Below are 22,246 nucleotides of genomic sequence, written 5' to 3'. Positions count from 1 at the left end.
CAATGAGTACGATATTCAACCAACTGAACCAACCGGATGTCGAGTGTTGAGTGTCGAGTGTCGAGTGTTGAGTGTCGAGTTTTGAGTGTCGGGTGTTGAGTGTTGAGTGTCGAGTGTCGGGTGTCGAGTGTCGAGTGTTGACTGTCGGGTGTCGAGTGTCGGGTGTTGAGTGTCGGGTGTCGAGTGTTGAGTGTCGGGTGTCGAGTGTTGAGTGTCGCGTGTTGAATGTCAGTTTTTGAGTGTCGAGTGTTGAGTGTCAAGTGTTGAGTGTCGGGTGTTGAGTGTCGGGTATCGAGTGTAGGTTGTCGAGTGTTGAGTGTCGTGTGTTGAATGTCAGTTTTTGAGTGTCGGGTGTTGAGTGTCAGGTGTTGAGTGTCGCGTGTTGAATGTCGAGTGTTGAGTGTCAAGTGTTGAGTGTCAAGTGTTGAATGTCGAGTGTTGAGTGTCAAGTGTTGAGTGTCGGGTGTTGAGTGTCGGGTGTCGAGTGTAGGTTGTCGAGTGTTGAGTGTCAGGTGTTGAGTGTCGGGTGTTGAGTGTCGAGTGTTGAGTGTCAAGTGTTGAGTGTCGCGTGTTGAATGTCGAGTGTTGAGTGTCAAGTGTTGAGTGTCGGGTGTTGAGTGTCGGGTATCGAGTGTAGGTTGTCGAGTGTTGAGTGTCAGGTGTTGAGTGTCGCGTGTTGAATGTCGAGTGTTGAGTGTCAAGTGTTGAGTGTCGGGTGTTGAGTGTCGGGTGTTGAGTGTCGGGTATCGAGTGTAGGTTGTTGAGTGTCGGGTGTTGAGTGTCGGGTGTTGAGTGTCGGGTATCGAGTGTAGGTTGTTGAGTGTCAAGTGTTGAATGTTGACTGTGGAGAGTCGAATGTCGGATGTCGGTTGTTGAGTTGTTTAGGAAATGTAAGTGTTAAGGTTATAGGTGTGAAGTATTTCATAGTTGATTGTCTATGTATTTGTTATCTTGATAGGTTCGCGCTACCGACCAAGCTGACTCTCCACACAAACGCACCACGACAGCCAACGTCGTCGTCCGCGTGCATGACGGCAACAACCACTATCCCACATTCCCTAAGTCATCTTACTCGATCCCGCTTCCCGAAGACACAGCTATCGGGACCATGGTTATGCAAATAACTACCACAGACTTGGACTCAGGATCTAATGCTGCGACGACATACCAATCTTCTAGTGATATCTTCTCAATTCATCCTAGTGATGGCACAATCAAGCTCGCTCAGCGTGCTGAACGAAACAGAAAATACAGCTTTGCAGTCACGGCCTATGACAACGGCAAACCTCGGAAATCTTCGGTGGTCAAAGTTTCTGTTTCCGTTCACAGCGTCTCTGATTCTCCTCCGAAGTTTCGTCAACTTGTTTACCAAAAAAATGTGTCGGAGGACTTGAATGTCGTGGCAGATGTCCTGAAAGTCGAGGCAAAGAATAACGCGGGGTCTGGAATGAAGCTGAGTTACTACCTAGTGGGTGGGGATAGGAGAAATCAATTCAGGATTGACACTGACACTGGGTGGTTGAGTCTTAGACAGTCACTGGATTATGAAAGACAGAAGAAGTACAAGTTGATAGTACGAGCCGTGCAGCAAGGATGGTCTGCTAGCATGCCTGAATTACCAGCTGAGGTATTACGATTAGACTTTAAATATTTATTGTTATTTGTAGAAAACACAAAATCATTTGGAATAAAATTGTGGCCGAACCGAAATCAAGTTTCCGACCGAAGTACCAAGTGCGTATGGACAAGTGGTATCTCACCGTTGTGTAGCTCACGCTTGGGGTCGCGGGTTCGATTCTCGGCTGAGCCACACATGTGAGTTGAGTTTGTTTGATGTGTTGTTCACTCCCTTGCCACGAGGGTTTTTCGCCGGGTTCTCCGGTTTTCCTCCCTCCATAAAAATCAAACTGGCGCGTTAGTGGTTGTGAAATAAAAGTATGAATTTAAGTTTATAAGTTTATTCAGTTTTTCTAATTTTTTTCTAATTTTTGTTAGACCACAGTTATCATCAATGTGATGGACGTCAATGATAATACTCCTCGTTTTGCAATCCCCCAAGATCCTCTGGTCATCTTCGTCGATCAGTTTCTCCCGGTGAACACAACAGTCAAGAAACTAACCGCCTATGACCGTGATTCTGACAGCAATGCGATTGTCAAGTACGCTATTGAAAATGCCGCTTCGTCGCCCTTCATCATCGACCCCAAAACTGGGGTAATCACCACGACTAAGATACTTAAGTACGCTGAACAAGCATCGTACTCATTCGTAGTCACGGCAACCGATTCGACATCACCATTCAACAAGGGAAGAGCGAATGTCGTCGTAAATGTCAAAGACGTCAGACCACCGGTTGAATTCCCAAAAACGTCCTACGCTATGGCGATCTCTGAGGAAACCCCCGTCGGAATGTTTTTGTTAAAGGTCACGCAAAAGTATAGCGGTCACGACAACCTTAAATATTCCATCACCCATGGCAACCACCTTGATGCTTTTTGTATAGACGTTACTGGCGAGGTTCGTCTACGGAAGAAATTGGACCGCGAGAGTACTGCTAGCTATAAACTAAAGATTGCGGTGAAGGAAAACAAAGCCAAAATAGTTGGACCTACGTTGAAGTTTACAATAGAAGATGTAAACGACAACCCTCCAACTTTTGACAAACCTGTATATAAGATAGTTGTAAAGGAAAATTTAGACGGAGGTCTCGTGATTGGAACTTTATCAGCACGTGACCCGGACAGCGGAGAAAACGCGAGGCTCATTTATTCTATCGTTAATTACGAAAACAACAACTCCGATCGACGATTCGCTATTGATTTAAATACGGGTGTTTTACGAACAACTACGACGCTGGACCGAGAAGATATCGATCAACATGTTCTAACGGTTAAAGCCGAAGATGCTGGTAAACCTAAGCTATCTGTATTAACGCGAGTTGTCGTAGTTGTACAGGATGTTAACGACCACTCGCCGAGGTTTTCGTCTCAGTCGTACAGCCTGAACATCCCAATGAATCATCGAGTGCGCATGCCTGTGTTTAAAGCTGTTGCTTACGATTATGATAGAGACGGGAATGGTGCAGTCACATACAGCATCGATTCAGGAAATGCTGGACGATACTTCAGTGTTAGACCTAATGATGGAATGATATTCCTGGATAAGCCACTGTCAGAATTAGAGAATGTCAACATGAAGGTACGTATATCTAGGAAATACAATCTTCTTTGCAGCCCTCTATTTTAAGGGGACAATGCACTCGCCCCTCACCTCTGGGATCTCTGGTTCGATGATGTTATCCTAATAACTTATCCACTGGATAAGATATATCCGTCGGATGGCGCTAACCACCCTTCGTACAACCAGGCCCAGATATGACCAGAGTTTATGGTCTCTCCCTTGATTCAATTGATGTTCTCTAGGTTCACCGATAGGTCCGCAAGATCTAGCTAATCAAAATGGAAATCGTAATTTGATCTGTTTGTTAGCCACGCCCTGACTAAGATCAGCCAAGTACTCGTTTAAGGGTTCGACGGACCCTTCTCAAAAGTATTGTGGATACAAGTCTAACATGGAAATACAAAAGAAATCAAACTTTTTTTCGATGGAATTTGTGGCATTTCTTTTGTATTTGAATTCATTCCGACAGGAAGGAGGGCCGGCTTTCCCATTGTAAGTTTGAGTATTTTTCTAATATCTTCATTGTTGCTTCAGATTCAAGCACGTGACTCTGGTTTTCCCGCCAAATACTCTAGCGCAGATGTCAACTTCGTGGTTCACCCCTTGCGTGGTCCTCCACGGTTTCTCTCATCTCCTTTCATCGGTAGCGTAAAAGAAAACGTTCCTGGAGGAAGGTCTATCCTTCAAGTCCAAGCAGCAAGCTTCGACCCAGTAATGTACTCAGTCATGTCCGGAAACGAGGACGACAAGTTCGACCTACATCCGGGAACTGGCTGGCTGACAACAGTTACGTCACTAGACCACGAAGAGCGCTCTAAGTATACTCTTGTTGTCATGGCGACAGACCTGACTAACCGGATGAGCAGGGTTAAGGTTATTATCAATGTGATCAATGTCAACGACAATGGACCTAAATTTTTGAACATGGATAAAAATGATATAATCGAAGGAAGCGCATTAATGGATTTGTCGATCGGAAGTCCTGTAATGTCGATGGAAGCAACAGACGCGGATAAAATGGACGCGTTGAGGTACGGTACTAGTGATCCAATAGCTGCGCGCTATTTTGAAATAACATCTAAGGGTGGACTAAAGACTAAAAAGGTTTTGACAGATCTGGAGACACCCGTTGTTTTCAAGGTTAGTGTACGAGATGGTGGAGAACCCGTACATACGGCGTTTGCGGTAGCGAGACTGGTGCTGTTGAAGTACCAACTAAACCAAGGAGAGCACAGAGCAACTGTTCTCGAGAGCGCTTCAATTGGCTCACAAGTTACCATACTAAGTCCCTCTTATCCTATCAAGAATGCGCAATATTCTATCCAGTCACCACTTGAAACGTTCTTTCAAATCGACCTAACGTCAGGCACTGTGACAGTTAAGAAATCTCTCGATTTCGAGACGAGAAAAGTTCATCGCTTTATCGCGCAGGTGCAGAACTCCGAGAACAGGAAAGACTATACCAATATTGATGTCAGTGTAAGGGTATTGGATGCTAACGATAACAAACCAGAGTTCACTATGAAAAAAACAAGAGGGCTGTACTATGCCCGTATAAACCTGAACGCAGGCCCTGACACACTCGTGTACCAGCTTAGCGCCAAGGACAAGGATACTGGATCCAATGGAGAGGTCAGATATCGTATGATCAAAGATCGAGACATTTTCTTCCAAGTCGATCCTATGACGGGAATCATCAAAACTAAGGGCCGAAACCTGTTGATGCTACCGTGGTATAATTTGACTGTCGCCGCGTATGATTTGGGTCAACCTTCACTCGCTAGTTACGCGACTGTTAATGTACAAGTGGGTGGGTTTCCACCGATGTTCGACAAGAAGGAATATGTGTTTAACGTGAATGAGAATACGAAGCGAGGGATGGCTGTTGGTTCAGTGATGGCAAGAAGCTTTACTGGTGTGAAGGTGTGGTACTCTATTGTACAAGGTATGTGGTTAGGAAATATTGGTATTTTATTGTCTACCTTTCTTCCTTTCGTTTCTTTGCTCATTTAACCTAATTTTTCTTCTTTTTTATTTTATTTTTTACTTTTCCTCTTTCTTTTTTTTATCTCTGCTTTAGTCATTTTCTTCCTTTTTTTACATATTACTCATTTCTCTCTCACACGCATTTTTCTCCTCTTTCCTTCCTTCCTTTACATTGCTTTTAGTTCGACCCCCTTGAGCTGCGCCACTGCTGTACTTGCGGTGGTCAATAGCGTTAACAAGTTTTTTCCCTTTCCTTGATGCTTCTTTTCAATTTATATATATATCTTTTTTATTCGTATCTTCTCGTCGAACCTCTCGTAATACTTCCATAATTAAATAAGAGCTTTTTTACGTAAAACTTCATTTAGTCGCTTCACGTATACGATTATAATCAGACCTGTATAATACGGACTCTCACTAATACGATCGCTGGGCTCTGTCCACATTAGAGCGGTTTGACGGTAGAGGCCTTTCCACCATCACGCGATGGCAGAAATGGCAGGAGGTAAGGAGAATTAAAACTGGACTAGTTTAATTTACATGATAATAAATTCAATTTCCCAGGAAAAAATACTATTGCTTTGCCTCCTGTCATGGCTGCCATCACGTGATGGTGCAAAGCCTCTATTCACTCATTGTTTTCATCAGGTAATGATAATGGCAAGTTTGTATTGGATTCCAACACTGGACTCTTAGCACTTCCAAACCCACTGGACTACGAGAGAGATTCAAATGTTTACTACATCAAAGTAAGAGCCGAGGAGACCCAACTATCACAAAGACTATATAGTGATGTCAACATCAAAATTCTCCTCCACGACCTTAACGATAACCCACCGGAGTTCGTACAGCAGCGGTATGTTGATTCGTTACCCGAGAGCGCCCCGGTAGGTACGACAGTACTGGCAGTAACCGCCACGGACCGGGACTCCGGCATCAATGGACAGTTTAGATACATTGCGCAGAGTAGGTACTTTGCGGTAGACCCGTATACCGGGTGGATTGTCACAAAAGAACCACTGGACTACGAAACCATGCCTCGTCATGCATTCCTCGTATGGGCACAGGACTACGGGTCTCCGTTTCTGAACGGGACAGCGCGAGTGGTTGTGCAGTTAACCAACGTTAATGACAATAAACCGGTATTCTCTCAGAACCTGTACAACGTGTTTATCGCTGAGAATGCTGGGGCTGATCAAGTGGTTGCAACAGGTAAAAATAGATTTAGCAAAGACGAACGCCAAAGAATTCAGTATTATATTAAATATCATAAAATATTTTAAATATAACGCGCGCGCTTATTGGCTGTCTATCGTGTTTATATCAGAGTACAGACACGCTTGCGCTAAATTATTCAAAAATATTTTATAAAAGTAACATGAAACGGCTGCTTATGTCTCTGTACTAAGATATAAACACTTTGGGAGCTGTAGAGCACTCGAAAAGCGACAGAGACACTCGGCTACGCCTCGTGTTCCTAAGCTTGCTTCTCTCGTGCTCTACAGCTCCCAGCGTGTTTATATCACAGTACAGAGATATGCGCGCGCGTTTTACATTCCTTACCTTTTCTTCTATAGTCGACATTATGAACTGAAACTCCAGTTGCTTTCTAATATTAACGTACTCTTATTATTTTTGGTAATCAGTTGACACAACTGCTCGCTCTAAAGGCGCAATTACACGGAGTTTTCTCTTCAGCTTTCCTCTCAACGGCGTTGCGACACAAGTTGCATGGAGCATTGCAGCGTGTAACCTATAGAACAATTTGAAAACATGTTGCGAGACAATTAGAAGCAATCATTGCGAAAAGTAGATTTTTTCGACTTTAGGTATCTATCATGTCCGTTGCGCCGTGTGAACATTCTTGTAACTTGTGTCGCAACGCTTTTGCGCATTGATGAAACAATAGAAAGCAATAGACATTCCACTATTTTGTACCCTTTAGAATGAAGACATTTAAACCGTGAAATAAAAATGTCAGTCAACGTAGTAATAGTCAAATAGACACAAAAGGAAGCAATGAAATTAGGATCTACTAAAGTGTATTAGCGTAATATCTATTGCACGGGTTTTGTGACTTCACTCTAGTGAAAACGGCGTATGCTAATTAATAGCTTCTCCTATATCTACTACTGAGACCACTGAAAATATTATTGTGATTTTCACCACAGTTCACGCAACGGATAAAGACCTCGATGACGTCACATACAGTATAGTGTCAGGTGACAACACAACGAACTTCGTGATTGACAGCAAGACAGGCGTGTTGCGACTTATCAAGAATAGGAAGCCAGAGCTAAGAGGTCCTTTCTATGTCCTGAATATCAGCGCTACTGATGGAATGCATGTGTCGCAGGTAAGGCATCGTTGTACCGTGCGGTATTGAAGAAATAGAAAAAGCGCGCGCGTGCTGTGTGCTGTCATAAAGCACGCGGGGGTTGGCAGAACACGAGAGAAGTGTTAGGAGAAGTACGACGCGTAGCGCTTCTCGACACTTCTCAAGTGTTCTGCCAATCCCCAAGTGCTTTATGACTGCACACAGCACAGCAAGCAAGTTTTTTATTTCTTTTATAAAATACAAATTACAATAATAGATAGGAATGGCGCAACGGAAAGTGCGCGCGCGTGCAATGTGCTCTCATAAAGCACGCGCTCCAAACCAATCAGAATGCGACATTCATAACAGTTATTTTATAATTTTAATTATTATATAGGCAGTTGTGTTTTACTGGGAAATATGTCACGTGTATTTTTTATAATAACAACATCCGGGACCTCAGTGACATATTTTCCATATCCTCTCTAGTGAAGATATCGATGAAGTCTTTTCCAATGTTTTCAACACGTTTTTGTTCGTGAATGTTTCTGTATAATGAAAAGAAAATTGCACGTTGGCTTGAAGATATGGAGTTTATCTTCTCGTGTTGAAAAATATTTCACTCGTTTATTGCGCTTATTCTTGAAATGATATTTCCCTCACTCAAAGATAAGTTTCATATCTTCAAGCCGGCCGACGTATAATATCCTATAGGTATTCCCAATTCACCTTGGGCGTAATATTTTCCCATTTTAGACTGTTGCATTCTCTTGATGTTCTATATTTATGCGTCCTCTCATGCGGAACCGTTAAATAAAGAAATGATACTTTAGGGAATGACACGTGGTCCGGAATGGGAACGACTACGCCCATGCCAAATGTCTCTATAAGTACTTACTATGATATAAATATTGTTCAATGGTTACGATTGGCTCTCTTTCAGGCAATGTTAGTCGTAGCTATCGAGGATGTTAACAACCACAAGCCAGTCTTCACAGCCTGCAAGTCTTACAAACCAACCGTTCCAGAACATGCTCCACCTCGCACCTTCGTCCTGCAAGTCGTGGCTGAAGACAAAGACACCGGTATCAACGGTGAGATCGAATATTCTATTGAACGATCTAAAAACTCGCCTCGGTATTTTGATATCGATAGCAAGACTGGAGTAGTGAGGACACGACAAAAGTTTGATCGTGAAGTCAAGAGTCAGTATCAATTGCATATCATTGGTCGTGATGGGGGACCCGATAGAGAAGACGCTGAAAGACTGATGGGATTTTGTCAGTTGGATGTAAGAATAACTGATAAGAACGACCATCCTCCTGTATTCCAGAACAAACACTACGAAGCGACCATCGGTGAAGACTTCGATATCGGCCGGTCGGTTCTCCATGTGAGCGCAAGTGATAAGGACGCCGGCACCAATGCTTTGATCAGTTATTCATTCAAAAATCCAAGTGAGCTTTTCGCTATCGACAACGCCACTGGAACGATAACAACCAAGGGAAAGCTAACTGGAGTCACAAAGAATTTCCCGCTTCGCGTGATCGCGCGTGATAACGGAATACCCCAGATGAAATCCCACGTAGATGTGACGATCACGGTATTCGGAGACGGGAACGCCCCACCTAAGTTTACTAAAGACGTTTACACTGCGCGTGTGCGAGAGGATGTTCCTACGAGTTTTAGCGTTATTAAAGTCACAGCTGAGGCCAACAATAACCAAAATATCTACTATAGCATCGTTCCTGGGAATTTACCATCTACAAATAATCCTAAAAGATTTCAAATCGGCTCGATCACCGGTGAAGTACAGACATCACATCTGCTCGATTACGAAGAAACAGCAAACTTCTCTCTGACTATACGAGCAGAAACCGGCTCCAATCCACCGGGGATAAATTTTGCGACGTTGAAAATCCACATCGAAGATGTCAACGACTCACCACCAGAGTTTCGAATGCCAAGATACCAAGGTCACGTGGCCGAAAATGAACCAATAGGAACGTCGGTTATTCAAGTGCATGCAGTGGACTTAGACAAAGGAGACAATGGGCGAGTTACGTATAAATTTGTCCAGGAGGATAGCATTAAGTATTTCTCGGTGGACCAACACACTGGTGTGATTAAGACCAAACAAGTGTTTGATCGAGAGCAAAGAGGCCGTTATGCACTAGTGGTGATAGCTGAAGACCACGGAAAACCAATAAAGATGAGCACGACTATTGTAGAAGTGATAATAAAAGACGAGAATGATAACCCGCCTGTCTTCGAACAGCAAGTCTATAACATCTCAATATTTGAAGACGCGTCGATCGGTTCTAACGTCCTGAAGGTCTCTGCCTCTGATAAAGATCTAGGGATCAACGCGAGAGTCAGTTATCAGATAACAGACGGAAACACAGATGCAGTGTTTGCAATTAACAGAGACTTTGGGAAAATCACGGTGGCAAGGTCATTAGACAGAGAGACGAGGGACGTCTATAAGCTTGAGATCACCGCAAGGGACGGGAAGAACTCGGGTCGATCGACAGTCAACGTGAAAATAAAGAACGTCAATGATAATAACCCGAATTTCGAAAAACAAGCGTACCAGGCTGTGATATTTGAAGACGAACCTGAAGGGACGTCCGTCATGACACTGAGAGCCACCGATCCAGATGAAGGACCGGGGGGCAAATTCACGTTCTCAATCAGCGGTCAAAGTTTGGGGAGCTTCCAAATCGATCCGAACACAGGAGTTATATCGACCAGGAAGAGGTTGGATAGAGAGAAAAAAGCCAGGTACGACTTCCTGGCTTTTGCTGTGGACGCGCCAGGAATGTCATCACGGAGGACTGGATCGACTGACGTCACTGTTATCGTTCGTGACATCAACGACAACGCCCCTCAGTTTCCGAATCATTATATAGGTCACGTGGAAGAGAATATGAAAGCGGGCGCCAGTGTTATGGTGATGTCAGCGGTTGATGCCGATGATCCTAATGAAAATGGCAACGCTGCGATGACGTATGAATTAATCTATGACGCAAATGGAGTGTTTTCGATCGATAGAGACTCGGGTTTGATTCGTACGAATCGGGTGCTCGACCGAGAGAGTAGGGATACTTATGTTGTTCAAGTTGGTGCTACAGACAAAGGTCATCCGCCTCAAGAGGGAATGGTGAGTGTCTTGATACTGCCTGGGGATCTGGGGACCCTGTGTTATTGTGTCTTGTTATATAAACTAACCGATTCATTGTCTCGTCAAGGTCCGTACATGCATTCCATTTCATCTCATCCGTCCACTGAACCCATCATATCCATCCATGCATTCATTCTATCTATCCTATAAATAATCCATCCCATCGACATATCAATCGATCGATCCATTCCTCTACTTCACTCCATTTATCCAATATTTTAGCATCAATCTTGAGCATCACACCCATTCCATTTATCCACTGATCCATTCCATTCATCCTATCCCATTATTTCCTATGCTATCCCACCTGTTCCACTCGTACCGCTCCTCTTCGAGGAGTATTTATTACATATGATAAATTATTATTGAAGAAATAGATAAAGCGCGCGTGCTGTGTATAGTTATAAAGCACGCGGGGATTGCCAGAACACAAGAGAAGTGTTCGTCGTGCTTCTCATCACTTCTCGAGTGTTCCGGTTCTGCAAGCAATTTTTTTTTCTTTTATAAAATACGAATGAGAGTAATCGTTATTTTGAATTCGAATGATAAAGTAGAGAGAGCTTGCACATGCTGTGTGCTCTCATAATACACGCGCTCCCAACCAATAAGAACGCGAAATTCATAACAGATTTAAAAAAAATAATTTTCAATAATTTCTTTAGATCAATGTGACGATCAAAGTTGATGACACCAACGATCAAAAACCAAAGTTTGTTCAGCGCAAATTCGAGGGCAACGTCTCTGAGTCTGCAGACTTGGGCTATACAATCCTGACCCTAATGGCCACAGACGGGGATATTGGCAGCAATGCAAAGCTGAAGTTTAGTATTGAAAAGGGGAACGAAGACAGGCAATTCCGCATAGAAGAAGACACGGGCAGGCTACAAGTGGCAAAGAGTTTGGACTTTGAAAAAATAAGAGATTACGACTTGGAAATCAAGGTTTGTGTTTATTTGAAAGTCTTGTTAGTGTTGGACGTCGTCGGGAGGGGGGGGGGGGGAGGGACGTCGTCTGGGGGGGGGGGGGGGGAGAACATCAAGAAAATCACGGTTATGAGCTCCCACGTTTATAAGATCATCTCTACTATCTCTCATTCATGACTGATGACACAAAAGATTTATAAAGAATAATAAAGGGAAAGACCGTTTGCTACGGTCTCCCTTTATGCGATGGTTTTACTCCCTCAGCACATGCAAACAAGCTAAATTCTAATTCAAACACAAGGAGCCCAATAAGATAAAAATGAAAGGTGAAAAAAATTCGGGGAAAATGAATGATTAATTGTTCTTTCTTATTTAAGGTCAAGATAATGTCCTTCGTAATACGAAAGGGTAAAAAAAAAAAGATTTAAAAAAATCAATCATCAAAACATTTTTTCGCGCGCACCTTTGTTTTCCTATATCCTTTCCATATGTCGAAATATGTATATATTTATACATATCAACGACAAATTACAAGGAAGGAAAGTCTAGTTGCCGTCTTGCAAACACAACACACTTTCAACCATGATTTCATCGTCTTTTAAACCTCGAACTCTGATTAATATGAACCCAATAGGTACGAGACTCAGGAAGCCCGTCGTTCAGTGACTTAGCAGATGTCTATATTAAAGTGCTGGACGACAACGACAACCCACCGATATTTAGGCCCCCGTTTTACAGCACGTCAATCAAAGAGAACGTCACAGTTGACACCAAGTTGCTCCAAGTCACGGCTACTGATAGAGATACCGCCGGACATAAGGAATTCAGATTCTCTATAGCAAAGGGTGATCCGCATGAAAAGTTCAGAGTCGATGCCAGGACGGGGGAGTTGTTTGTCCAGAAACCCTTAGACAGAGAGGCAGAGGAAATCCATACATTGGTAATCAGGGCTACTAATATTGGTAAGGGTACAGTGTATTTAGAAGATGATGGTGTGAGGAGGGTATGGACGTGCCGTGCCGTGCCGTGGCGTGCTGTGTCTTAAGGATACAGCAGTTTTCGTGTGACTGTGAAAAGCTCACGGTACGAACATAGTGGCGACACGGCAAGGCATACGCGAGGCAAATCACATTGCTCGAAAATTTACTCTCCATGCAATCAAATACCCGAAACACGGCGCAAACGCGGCGCGGACACGATCACGGTACTGCAAGATCAATCACATTGCTCGAAAAAAAAATCAGCCAAATAGAATTCTAGAAAACATCGCGGTCACTGTCACGGTCACGGTCACGGCACGGTTACAGCACTGAGGTTTTCACAGTCATGTGAACGTTAATCACACCCCCTCCACCTCTGTTTAACTTACACAGCGCCAATGCGCAGTCCGCGCGGGGTCCTCTGATGGGGCACTCGAAGGAATCATCACGATCACCACCATCATCATCATCATGAATATCACCATCACCACCACTACCACCACCACCGCCACCACCGTCAATATCCTCATCACCATCATCATAGTCGTCATCAATATCATCATCATCATCATCATCACTACCACCATGATCATCATTATTATTTGTAGACGTAATTACTTGAAGAACCATTTTTGTGCCCACAAAAGGTTTGCATTACGACTTGTTCATTTATAGTCTCATTTATATTAACAAACTATTGTTTTTTCCCTCTTTTTAAGTGGAAAGTAAACCGTTGTATGGCGAAGGATCTGTCAGTATCGTTCTCGAGGACGTCAATGACAATGGACCGCACTTTGACGTCGTAACCCTGAACCCCATGATACCAGAAAACCAACCCCCTCCCTATACTATCACTAAAATAACCGCCTCTGACCCTGATTTGAACCCAACGAATGGAGGACCATTTACCTACGGCATTTACAGCGGAAACGAAGAGGGACTTTTTGAAATGACAAAGGATGGAGAGTTAAAATCCAAGGTTACTTTTGACCGCGAAAAAAAGAGCGTCTATGAACTGAAGATCTGGGGAAAAGATAGTGGAAGTCCTCCAATGGTGAATAATACGTCAATATTTATCCGTATTAAGGATCGTAATGACCATCAACACGAGAAGGCTCACTTAGATATATCAGTAAACAGCTATGAAGGTCACTTCCTCGGGGGTCACGTGGGATATGTTTACGTCAAAGACAAAGACACTGATGATTTACGATATTATGAACTCGTCGGGAGAAGTTCGGATATTTTTGAAGTCGATAAGTTGTCGGGTTCTATCGAGAGTAAGCCGAATCCTCCCGAAGGAGTTTTTACGTTGGAAGTCAAAGTTTCTGATCGGGACAGCGTTTTTAAGCCAGTGGTTTGCACAGTGAGCATACGAGTTAGGCGAATAACAGAGGAGGCTATACGCAAGAGCATTGCGATCCGAATGAGAGGGATTGCAAGCAAACAATTCCTCAAAGACTCGTTCTTAGCCTTCAAGCAAGCTATTGCTGGATCCCTCGGTACAACACGAGAAAATATCGATCTCTTCAGCATTCAGAACGTGACCGATATCGTTAGACCGAGGGCCATTGACGTTCGGTTTGCAGCGCATGGCAGTCCTTACTATTCACCCGAAAGAATGATCGCTCTTATTAAATCCAAGCGGATTAACTTAAAATCTTTCAACGTGGTATCAATCGGCGTGGATCCGTGTCAACACGAGCCGTGTAAGTACGCCAGCTGTAGGAGTGAACTACGTGCTTCAGGGAGAATCGAGGTCGTCAGTAACCCTGGACAATCCTTCACGTCAATCATCGTCAAGAATGTTGCCGTGTGTGACACCTGTAGCTCTGGGATGAACATGGTTTCTTCGTGTGTGGAAAACCCTTGTAAGAATGGAGGGACGTGCAGAAATACTTCTATAGGTAAGGAAGGTAGTCTAGAGCTGATCTCGTGTCAGTGACCGTGAACATGACCCTGACCGTGACCCTGACCTTGACAATACGGTGTCGCGACTGTGACAGTTTCGCGACTGTGAAAGTGTCGTGACCGTGACAGTGTCGTGAGCTTGACAATGTCGTGATCGTGACGAGACCGTGACCGTAACCGTGCCGTGAAAAGACCTTGACACTACCATGACCATCTCAGTGTCTATTGTCCATTCAATATGGTGGTTGGTAAAGGCGTTGTCACAGACACAGCCACGGCAACGGTGCGTCACGCCTTTAAGGGTTCAACTCTCTTCTGGTTCAATCGGTTGCAGCGAGTTAAAAAATGATATGAAACAATCATCAATACTTTTTATAGTATTGTGCAAACATCTTTTAGACATCTAACGTCATTCACTATCATTTACTGTCGTTAACCATTACCCATAACTATAACTACATCGACCATTTCAGGTCACGCCTGCACGTGTCGTCAAGGATACGCTGGAGACAACTGCGAATTAACCAGTCGTAGCTTCCGTCCACGTGAATGGATCTGGCTGCCTCCATTACGACAGTGCCGCGTCAGCACGACGAGTCTCGAGTTCGCCACTAAAGATGCTAATGGATTGCTCCTTTACGCAGGACCCACTTCACCCATCGAAGTGGGGCAGGATGACGTGTATGACTTTGTAGCCTTAGAGCTCTATAAAAGCAGAGTGTACGTGTCTGTGTGTCTGGGGAACAGGGATGACGTGTTGAGGATTGGAGTGAAGAGCAGTGTGGCGTTGAATGATGGCAAGTGGCATCATGTCCAGGTTTACAGAAACGAGACGGTAAATTGTTATGTTGATGTAACTTTTAAACTTCATTTATCATTATACAATAGTTGAGATATAACGCGCGCTGATTGGCTGACTACAGTGTTTATATCAGGAGATAGAGTCGCTCGCGAAAAATCGTTTAAAAATATTTTTTGAAAGCGTTGTAGAACGCCTGCTTACGTCTGTGTACTGTGATATAAACACTTTGAGAGCTGTAGAGCACTCGAAAAGAAAGAGAGACACTCGGCTACGCCCCGTGCTCCTCTAATCTTCTCTCTTGCTTTACAGTTCTCAGCGTGCTTATATCACAGGGCAGAGACATGTGCGCGCGTTATTTTTTATTCCTTAATCTTATTGTTAAGTATTATGTTTTCTTTTGCATTGGTTTTAGAACTATACGTTCCTTCCACTAAATCCCTATTTGGGAGTCAAGACAATGGATCTTAGATTTTGTCGATACCCTGAAACAACCTTTGGGGTCTCTGCTTTGGGGTGATCAAAGTCAGGGCACTAGTAACTCACAGATCAAACCCTGAAACGACCTCTGGGCTGATCTAAGTCAGTTCATGGCTATCTCACAGATCGAATCGGAATTTAGCTTTTGGAGTTTTGAGGAAAACCGGAGAACCCGGAGAAGACCCTCGAATCAACTTCCTCGAATCACGGGAGATACCTAACAAAAAGTATTCACTGGTGGTAGATGTGGTTTGGCGACTTCATGATTCCAATACATTCTGGCAACGTCCCTTAATATTAGTGCATATCTCTTCATTTTGCTATTTCGCCCCTCCCCCTGTACCATTGGAAAATCACCTACCATGAGGACGCACCACAATAATAAAAAAGTAGACACTCATTTTCACTATTCGCATTGGTATTTCTTTCTTCCAGTATGTTCGTTTGATGGTCGATCACTGCAGGAAATCAATCATCAATGAAGACTTCAATAAGCATAAACTCACCGAGAACCGGAAGATGTGTGAGACCGAGGGACGACTGAAGACCCAAACCAAAAGGTAAAATTGGTTCTTACCTTACCTCGAATTTAATGAATGTATTGATATGTGTTGGTGAAGATGGTGGTGATAGTGATAGTGGTGGTGATAGTGATAGTGGTGGTGATAGTGGTAGTGGTAGTGGTGGTGATGGCAATAATATGTGTAGGGGGAAATGGTGGTGATGATGTGGTTGTGAAAATAGTGGTGGACGGTGATGGCAATGATATGTGTTGGTGAAGATGGTGGTGATGACGTTAGCGGTGGTGAAGGTGCTGATGAAGTGGTTGTGAAAATAGTGGTGGATGCTGATGGCAATGATATGTGTTGGTGAAGATGGTGGTGATGACGTTAGCGGTGGTGATGGTGCTGATGAAGTGGTTGTGAAAATAGTGGTGGATGCTGATGGCAATGATATGTGTTGGTGAAGATGGCGGTGATGATGTGAGTGGTGGTGATGTTGATGATACTGATATAGTGGTGGTGAAAATGGTGGTCGGCGGTGATGGTAGTGATAAGTGTAGGTGAAAATTCTTGTTGATGGTGCTGATAATGTTGGTAGCTGTAGGGATGAATGGTGATGAAAGTGTTGTAGTAGTGTTGGTTTTGGTAGTGAGGATAGTATTAGTGGCGGCGATTCTGATGTTACTGATCTGTAGTAGTTGTGAAAATGGTTGATGATGATGACAACGATGTGATATCGGTGTAGCGGTTTCGGTAGTGTAAATGATGATGATAGCGGTAGTGGAGATGATGATAATGTTAGTAATGCTATGATGATATTTTTGGGTAAATGTGGTGGTGGCCAAGGTTCTGGTTATATGTACTGTGTAAGAAACGAGCAGGAGTGTTTTATCGCAGACGATCTGCGAGTTTATTGAACGGCTCAAAATATTCATAATGTATGTTCTCATATTGTACCGAATTCTTTACGGAATGAACCAAGTTTGATAGACAAGATATCGAAATATAGATATAGAAATATAGATCGTTTCCCAGCGAGGTCGGAAATTAATTTTTCCGAATTTTATTTCCAAGGGTCTTTCGCCCGGAATAACCTCGTTCCCAAGCACTATAACTTATCTGTATTTCTATGTCTTGTATTTCATAAGTGCTACGCGGTCCACATATATTCTCAAGTTTGATAGAGAAAATCCAAGTTAAAGTTCAAGCAAATGAAGACGAATCTATGTCAGATATAAAACCTCCTTCATGGTCATGAATTCTATTGTGTTTCCTTCATGAATTATTAATGAGTTTTTAATGATTTATTAGCGGATTACTGTATGTTTTATCTTATTTACTGGCGATACTATTTTTCTACAGGTTTCTGAACATCAAAGGTCCCCTTCAACTCGGAGGCATATCAAACCGAGACATGATGTACCCTGACCTACACACCAAGGACTATACCGGCTGCATACGGAACGTAATCAACGAGGGCACACTATACGACCTCAAGAGTCCCTCCAACCAAAAGGGGTCAAAAGAAAGCTGTCCTGCCATGGATTACCATTGTACTTATTCCTCTTGTGACCCCAAGTCTACTTGTGTCGGCTCGTGGTCGGGATACTCGTGCGAGTGTGCGGCAGGACGACGAGGAACCAAGTGTAGCGAGAGTAAGTTAAAAAAAAAATGTTATTGAAGATTTTTAAGATGTTCGAAATGCGCATGCAAAGGTATCGTTACCATAGTACACTATGCTAACGCCTTAGATTCAGCGTAAACAAGTTTGAGTACTTTTGGTTGTTGTTTGGAGTGCTAAGTAAATTCCTAATGAATGCAAAATGTTAATGCGCTGGGCAATTTCATGGTACGTAGCATAGCGCTTGACATTCAACATGTCGCGAGAGTATAGTTTTTCTGGTAGAAGTACTGAAGTAAATTACTTATGAATGCAAAATGCGCATGCGCAGGGCATGGTCATGGTACGTAACATAGCGCGTGACATTCAACGGAACTAAGTGTCGCGAGAGTATAGTCTGCTAGAATCCTGAAGTAGATTTCTTAGTAATACGATATGCGCAAGCGCAAGACATGTTCACGGTACGGAACAAAAGCGCGCGAGATAGATATATATACCAAAATCGAAATTGCTGAACTGAAGTTACCGTCATGACGACCGTTCAACGATACGGCATAGGACAATGCTCCATAGGTTTGCTCAAAGGAAATTTATAACTGGAAAGAAAAGAAAAGAAACGATAAGAAGAGAAATGAGAAAGATATTATACTAGAAGTGAGGATTCATTATTTTACTAGAAATTTGTTGCCTCTGAATTGAACAGTTTATACTATTTTTACCTGCGTTTCGACTCGTGTCACAGGTACAATTTCATGTTAAAAATCATCGTAGCTTTGATATTTATCCATTGTTTTTTTTCGCCAGCTACCGAGCCGTTTTTCTACGAGAAAAACAGCATTACCCAGTACCTTTTTACCAGGCGCTTCAAATACGAACCACGTGAAACCAAGATCCAGCTACGAGTACGAACACGAGATGAAGATGGTGGAGTACTGCTACATAGCGAAGGGACTGAAACTGGTGAACACAGCACACTAGCCGTAAGTAAAACTTTCGACTTCTCTCTGTTTTGTGTAGCTTTAACTTTAAATACCCGTAATAATGAGGAATGATAGTCTGAGGGGGTAAAGGGCGCACCTTCGAGCGCTTTTTACATGTGCCCCTTCCTCGGGAAAATTTGGCAACCATTCCCCGCGTTATCGAAATAAAAAATTAGCTTTACCTTTTTGACCTTTTTACCTTTTTTATGGTGTGTTGCGCTTGGACCTCTGACCTCTGCACCTTTGCAGTTGTTTTCTTATAAAACCAAAACAAAACTTTCCCTGCCTCTCTACGCACAAGTGTTCATAATGGGTACGCTGGCAATATATATACTTTGATGGACTTACGTCCTATCCAAAAACGAGCAAGGACGCACCTAGTTCTCTTTGCAGTAAAGACACTCGAAACTTGAATAGTTCGAAGTTTTTTTTCATAGGTTAACTTTCTACTGTAAAACTCTAAAATGAAGGATTGAGTTCAAATACACCGAGTGATGGAAATAAATCTGATTTCCTATCGATTGGCTCAAGGGATGATTTACAGTATACATATAAAAAAGGAACAAAAACTCAAAGTGTTCACGGTCCCCATTGTCCTCTCTGAAATCAATTTCGCCCTTATCTCAGTCAAATTATTTTATATTTTATTACAGCTTATCCGCGAAAAGGCCTCTTCCTCTAATGAGTCTCGTTTGATCGTGGTTTATTCGTTCAATGTCGGAGATGGCGACGCTATTGTCAAGGCGAATACTATCGATGTGGGTGATGGAAAATGGTGTACGATAACAGTAGATAGGTACAGAAATACCGCCAAGTTGACAGTTTGGAAACAAGGAGTTAATTACCGTTATTCTGGTGAGTATTTCATCTCACCAACTCTAATGTACGTGCATAGTCGTGTGCTGAGCTGTTTCAGCTAGGCGTTTTCAGTAATGTGCCATTTGGAAACTTAGGTAATTTCTTATCGTATTCAACATGGACGTATTTAGGGGGAGGCTATAGGGTGTCTGTTTACCCATTGCTTTTAGCAGTTTATTCGTAACGCCCATGTGTTTTTGGATGTTGAGGGAGAGATATGGAAGCAAGTTTCATCGTGTAACATCTATCCCGCACACCTGAAATGCAGTCACTGTTGCAAATGACCTATCAGAGCACAGCTCTTATATAACCCCGCTTACATATCTGGTTTTATCGCAGACTAAGTTTTCCAAAAGCGTTGCGTTGAAAGTTGCGAAGAGAGTTGCGCGCGTCCGACATCTCTCCTACAATTTGCAATGCTTTGCTTTCGTCACTCGCTGAGCTCATTTTATAGGAGTATAGTCTGTTGTGCGGGAGGTCGTGGTCCAAGCCTCGGCCAGACCAACACTAAGGGTCTTAAAATAAGTGAAGGTGCTACCTTTGTAATTACATCTGCAAATGGTTAGACCTTCACGTGGCTCGGATGACGACTTGAATGGCGGTCCTGTCCCTAATCGACTAGAAGCGTTAAAAGAGGACCACGAGTTTGTCAGTTGAATTACTGTCAAGTGTCATCCTCTATAAACAGAGTTGATTTATTTTATTTATTTATTGCATTGCAAGTTGTAAGAAAAATTTCGTCGTGTAACAGGACCTCAGGGAAAGGCGCGATTACACTGATCAATTTTCTCTTTAACTAGTCTCGCAACAGCGTCGACACAAGTTGCAAGAGTGTTTACACGTTGCAACGGAAACTCAATCGTTGTCAAAAGTAGAAAGGAATTCTACTTTTCGCAGCGATAGCTGCAACTTGTCTCGCAACATTTATAAAAATTGCGCTGTAGGTCGGGATACGAAATACTCCATGCAACTAGTCGCAGCTCAAAGAAAATTGTTCCGTGTAATCGTGCCTTGAGATGAGTTTGATTATACATTTTTCACTCCTTGCATGTCAGGATCAACACGTGGTAGACACACCCTGCTTATCTTGGATCCCATTCGTACATATCTCGGGGGGATCCCCCTGACGCGTCCATCAAATAAAAGACAGCGACGAGACGGTCGTGTACCAGCAGAGCTGAAAAAGAACTTCACAGGGTGTATTGATGATATTCGTTTCCATGATTACCAGCTGCATTACAATGGAACTAAAGACTTTGCCATTGCGTTCGCGACAGGTAAGGGAAAAAATCGATTGAACTACAGTAGTCTAGGATGCCTTTACAGGCTGTCTAGGTCATTTATAATCATACGCATTGCAGTAATTTTATAAAAATGTTGCCACGAGTGAGTAGATCTAAGTAGTTTGTTGCTCTTTTTCTTGACTGGACGGTACGCTTTTCTAGTTTCTTTTCGCCACAAAACCCTCACTGAGTTATCCCTTGAGCAGCACAAAAATAATAGTTTTTAGAGTTAGATAACCTTCAATTTATCGATATTCGGAAACAACCTTTTGGGTGTATCCAAGTCAGGGCAAGAATGACTAATAGAACGAATTGAAGTTAGCTTGTTAGGTTTTACTGAGGGAAGGAAACCGGAGAAAATTTAGAGGAAGATCGATATAAGGAATGGACCATTAGATAACTGAGTGAGAGGGGGGGAGGGGGTGGCAGGAATTTATGTTGCACGATTTTTTTTTTTTTTTGTAACATCCCCTGCACGTAAATTTTATTCATTTTGCTCGATATTTCTGGGTTTAAAGGAGAGGTTGCGCGATATTTTTTTCGTAGGTGAAGTGCTTGCTCGACATTTTTGGGGGGAATTAGGTTCGTCCCTAATTTTTAATTTTAAAAATGATAATGAAATGCAAAAAAAAAAAAAAAAAAAAAAAAAAAAAAAAATCAGTTAAACTCCTTTTGAATGATTCCACAGGAGTAAAGAAGGGCTGTGACTCAGCTGCATGTGCCGCCAATCCTTGTCCACCCACTGAATGGTGCCATGACATATGGCACAAACACATATGCTACCCCAGGTTGTGCGCAAGCAGTCCCTGCCAGAATGGCGGCACGTGCGTCGAGAGTGTAGACAAAAACGGCAAGAACATGTTTTACTGTAGATGTACACCCTCGTATCAGGGAACCCTGTGTGATCTTGGACGCGCTGTAGTATCGGTACGACCAGACATTGGGTACGAGAATGGAATCGTTATTGGTAAGGACAAGTGAATGAGAAAACTTTATTATACCGAATTTTGTACCAGTCAAAAGTTGCACCTTTAAAAAAAATTGGGGTCGAATTTTTGACGGATAGAAAATTGATTGAGACCGTGCAAACAACTTAATTTGTCCGGATAACTACGTACGGCAAGCCTAAAAGAGTATGCTTTGCCCATGATCAGATGTAAAACCACTAGCATTATCATATTGATCCGGTTCCGCGTAAGCAGAGGTCCCGTGTAAACTGTATGTACAGGTCAAATGTTTGA

The 22,246-nt window shown here is 42.9% G+C and overlaps 1 protein-coding gene across 1 annotated transcript in view; it reads left to right on the top strand.

Moving 5' to 3' along the window:
* Window positions 1–22,246, top strand: part of LOC116305705 (protocadherin-like protein) — a 38,165-nt gene that overhangs the window by 12,035 nt on the left and 3,884 nt on the right. Inside the window, exons 5-20 of the mRNA XM_031715669.2 lie at window positions 959–1,627; window positions 1,996–3,198; window positions 3,715–5,125; window positions 5,815–6,378; window positions 7,338–7,522; window positions 8,427–10,646; window positions 11,330–11,608; window positions 12,225–12,552; window positions 13,290–14,477; window positions 14,955–15,316; window positions 16,196–16,320; window positions 17,626–17,918; window positions 18,689–18,864; window positions 19,518–19,719; window positions 20,778–20,999; window positions 21,694–21,972. Coding sequence (XP_031571529.1) covers window positions 959–1,627; window positions 1,996–3,198; window positions 3,715–5,125; window positions 5,815–6,378; window positions 7,338–7,522; window positions 8,427–10,646; window positions 11,330–11,608; window positions 12,225–12,552; window positions 13,290–14,477; window positions 14,955–15,316; window positions 16,196–16,320; window positions 17,626–17,918; window positions 18,689–18,864; window positions 19,518–19,719; window positions 20,778–20,999; window positions 21,694–21,972 — 9,706 coding nt within the window. The remainder of the gene's footprint in view (window positions 1–958; window positions 1,628–1,995; window positions 3,199–3,714; window positions 5,126–5,814; window positions 6,379–7,337; window positions 7,523–8,426; window positions 10,647–11,329; window positions 11,609–12,224; window positions 12,553–13,289; window positions 14,478–14,954; window positions 15,317–16,195; window positions 16,321–17,625; window positions 17,919–18,688; window positions 18,865–19,517; window positions 19,720–20,777; window positions 21,000–21,693; window positions 21,973–22,246) is intronic.

Source organism: Actinia tenebrosa, unplaced genomic scaffold (assembly GCF_029948245.1).
Source record: "Actinia tenebrosa isolate PJP-AT-01 unplaced genomic scaffold, QUT_ActTen_1.0 PGA_scaffold2__45_contigs__length_23673736, whole genome shotgun sequence".
Classification (NCBI taxonomy): domain Eukaryota; kingdom Metazoa; phylum Cnidaria; class Anthozoa; order Actiniaria; family Actiniidae; genus Actinia; species Actinia tenebrosa.
This window is presented reverse-complemented; position numbering and strand designations above follow the sequence as displayed.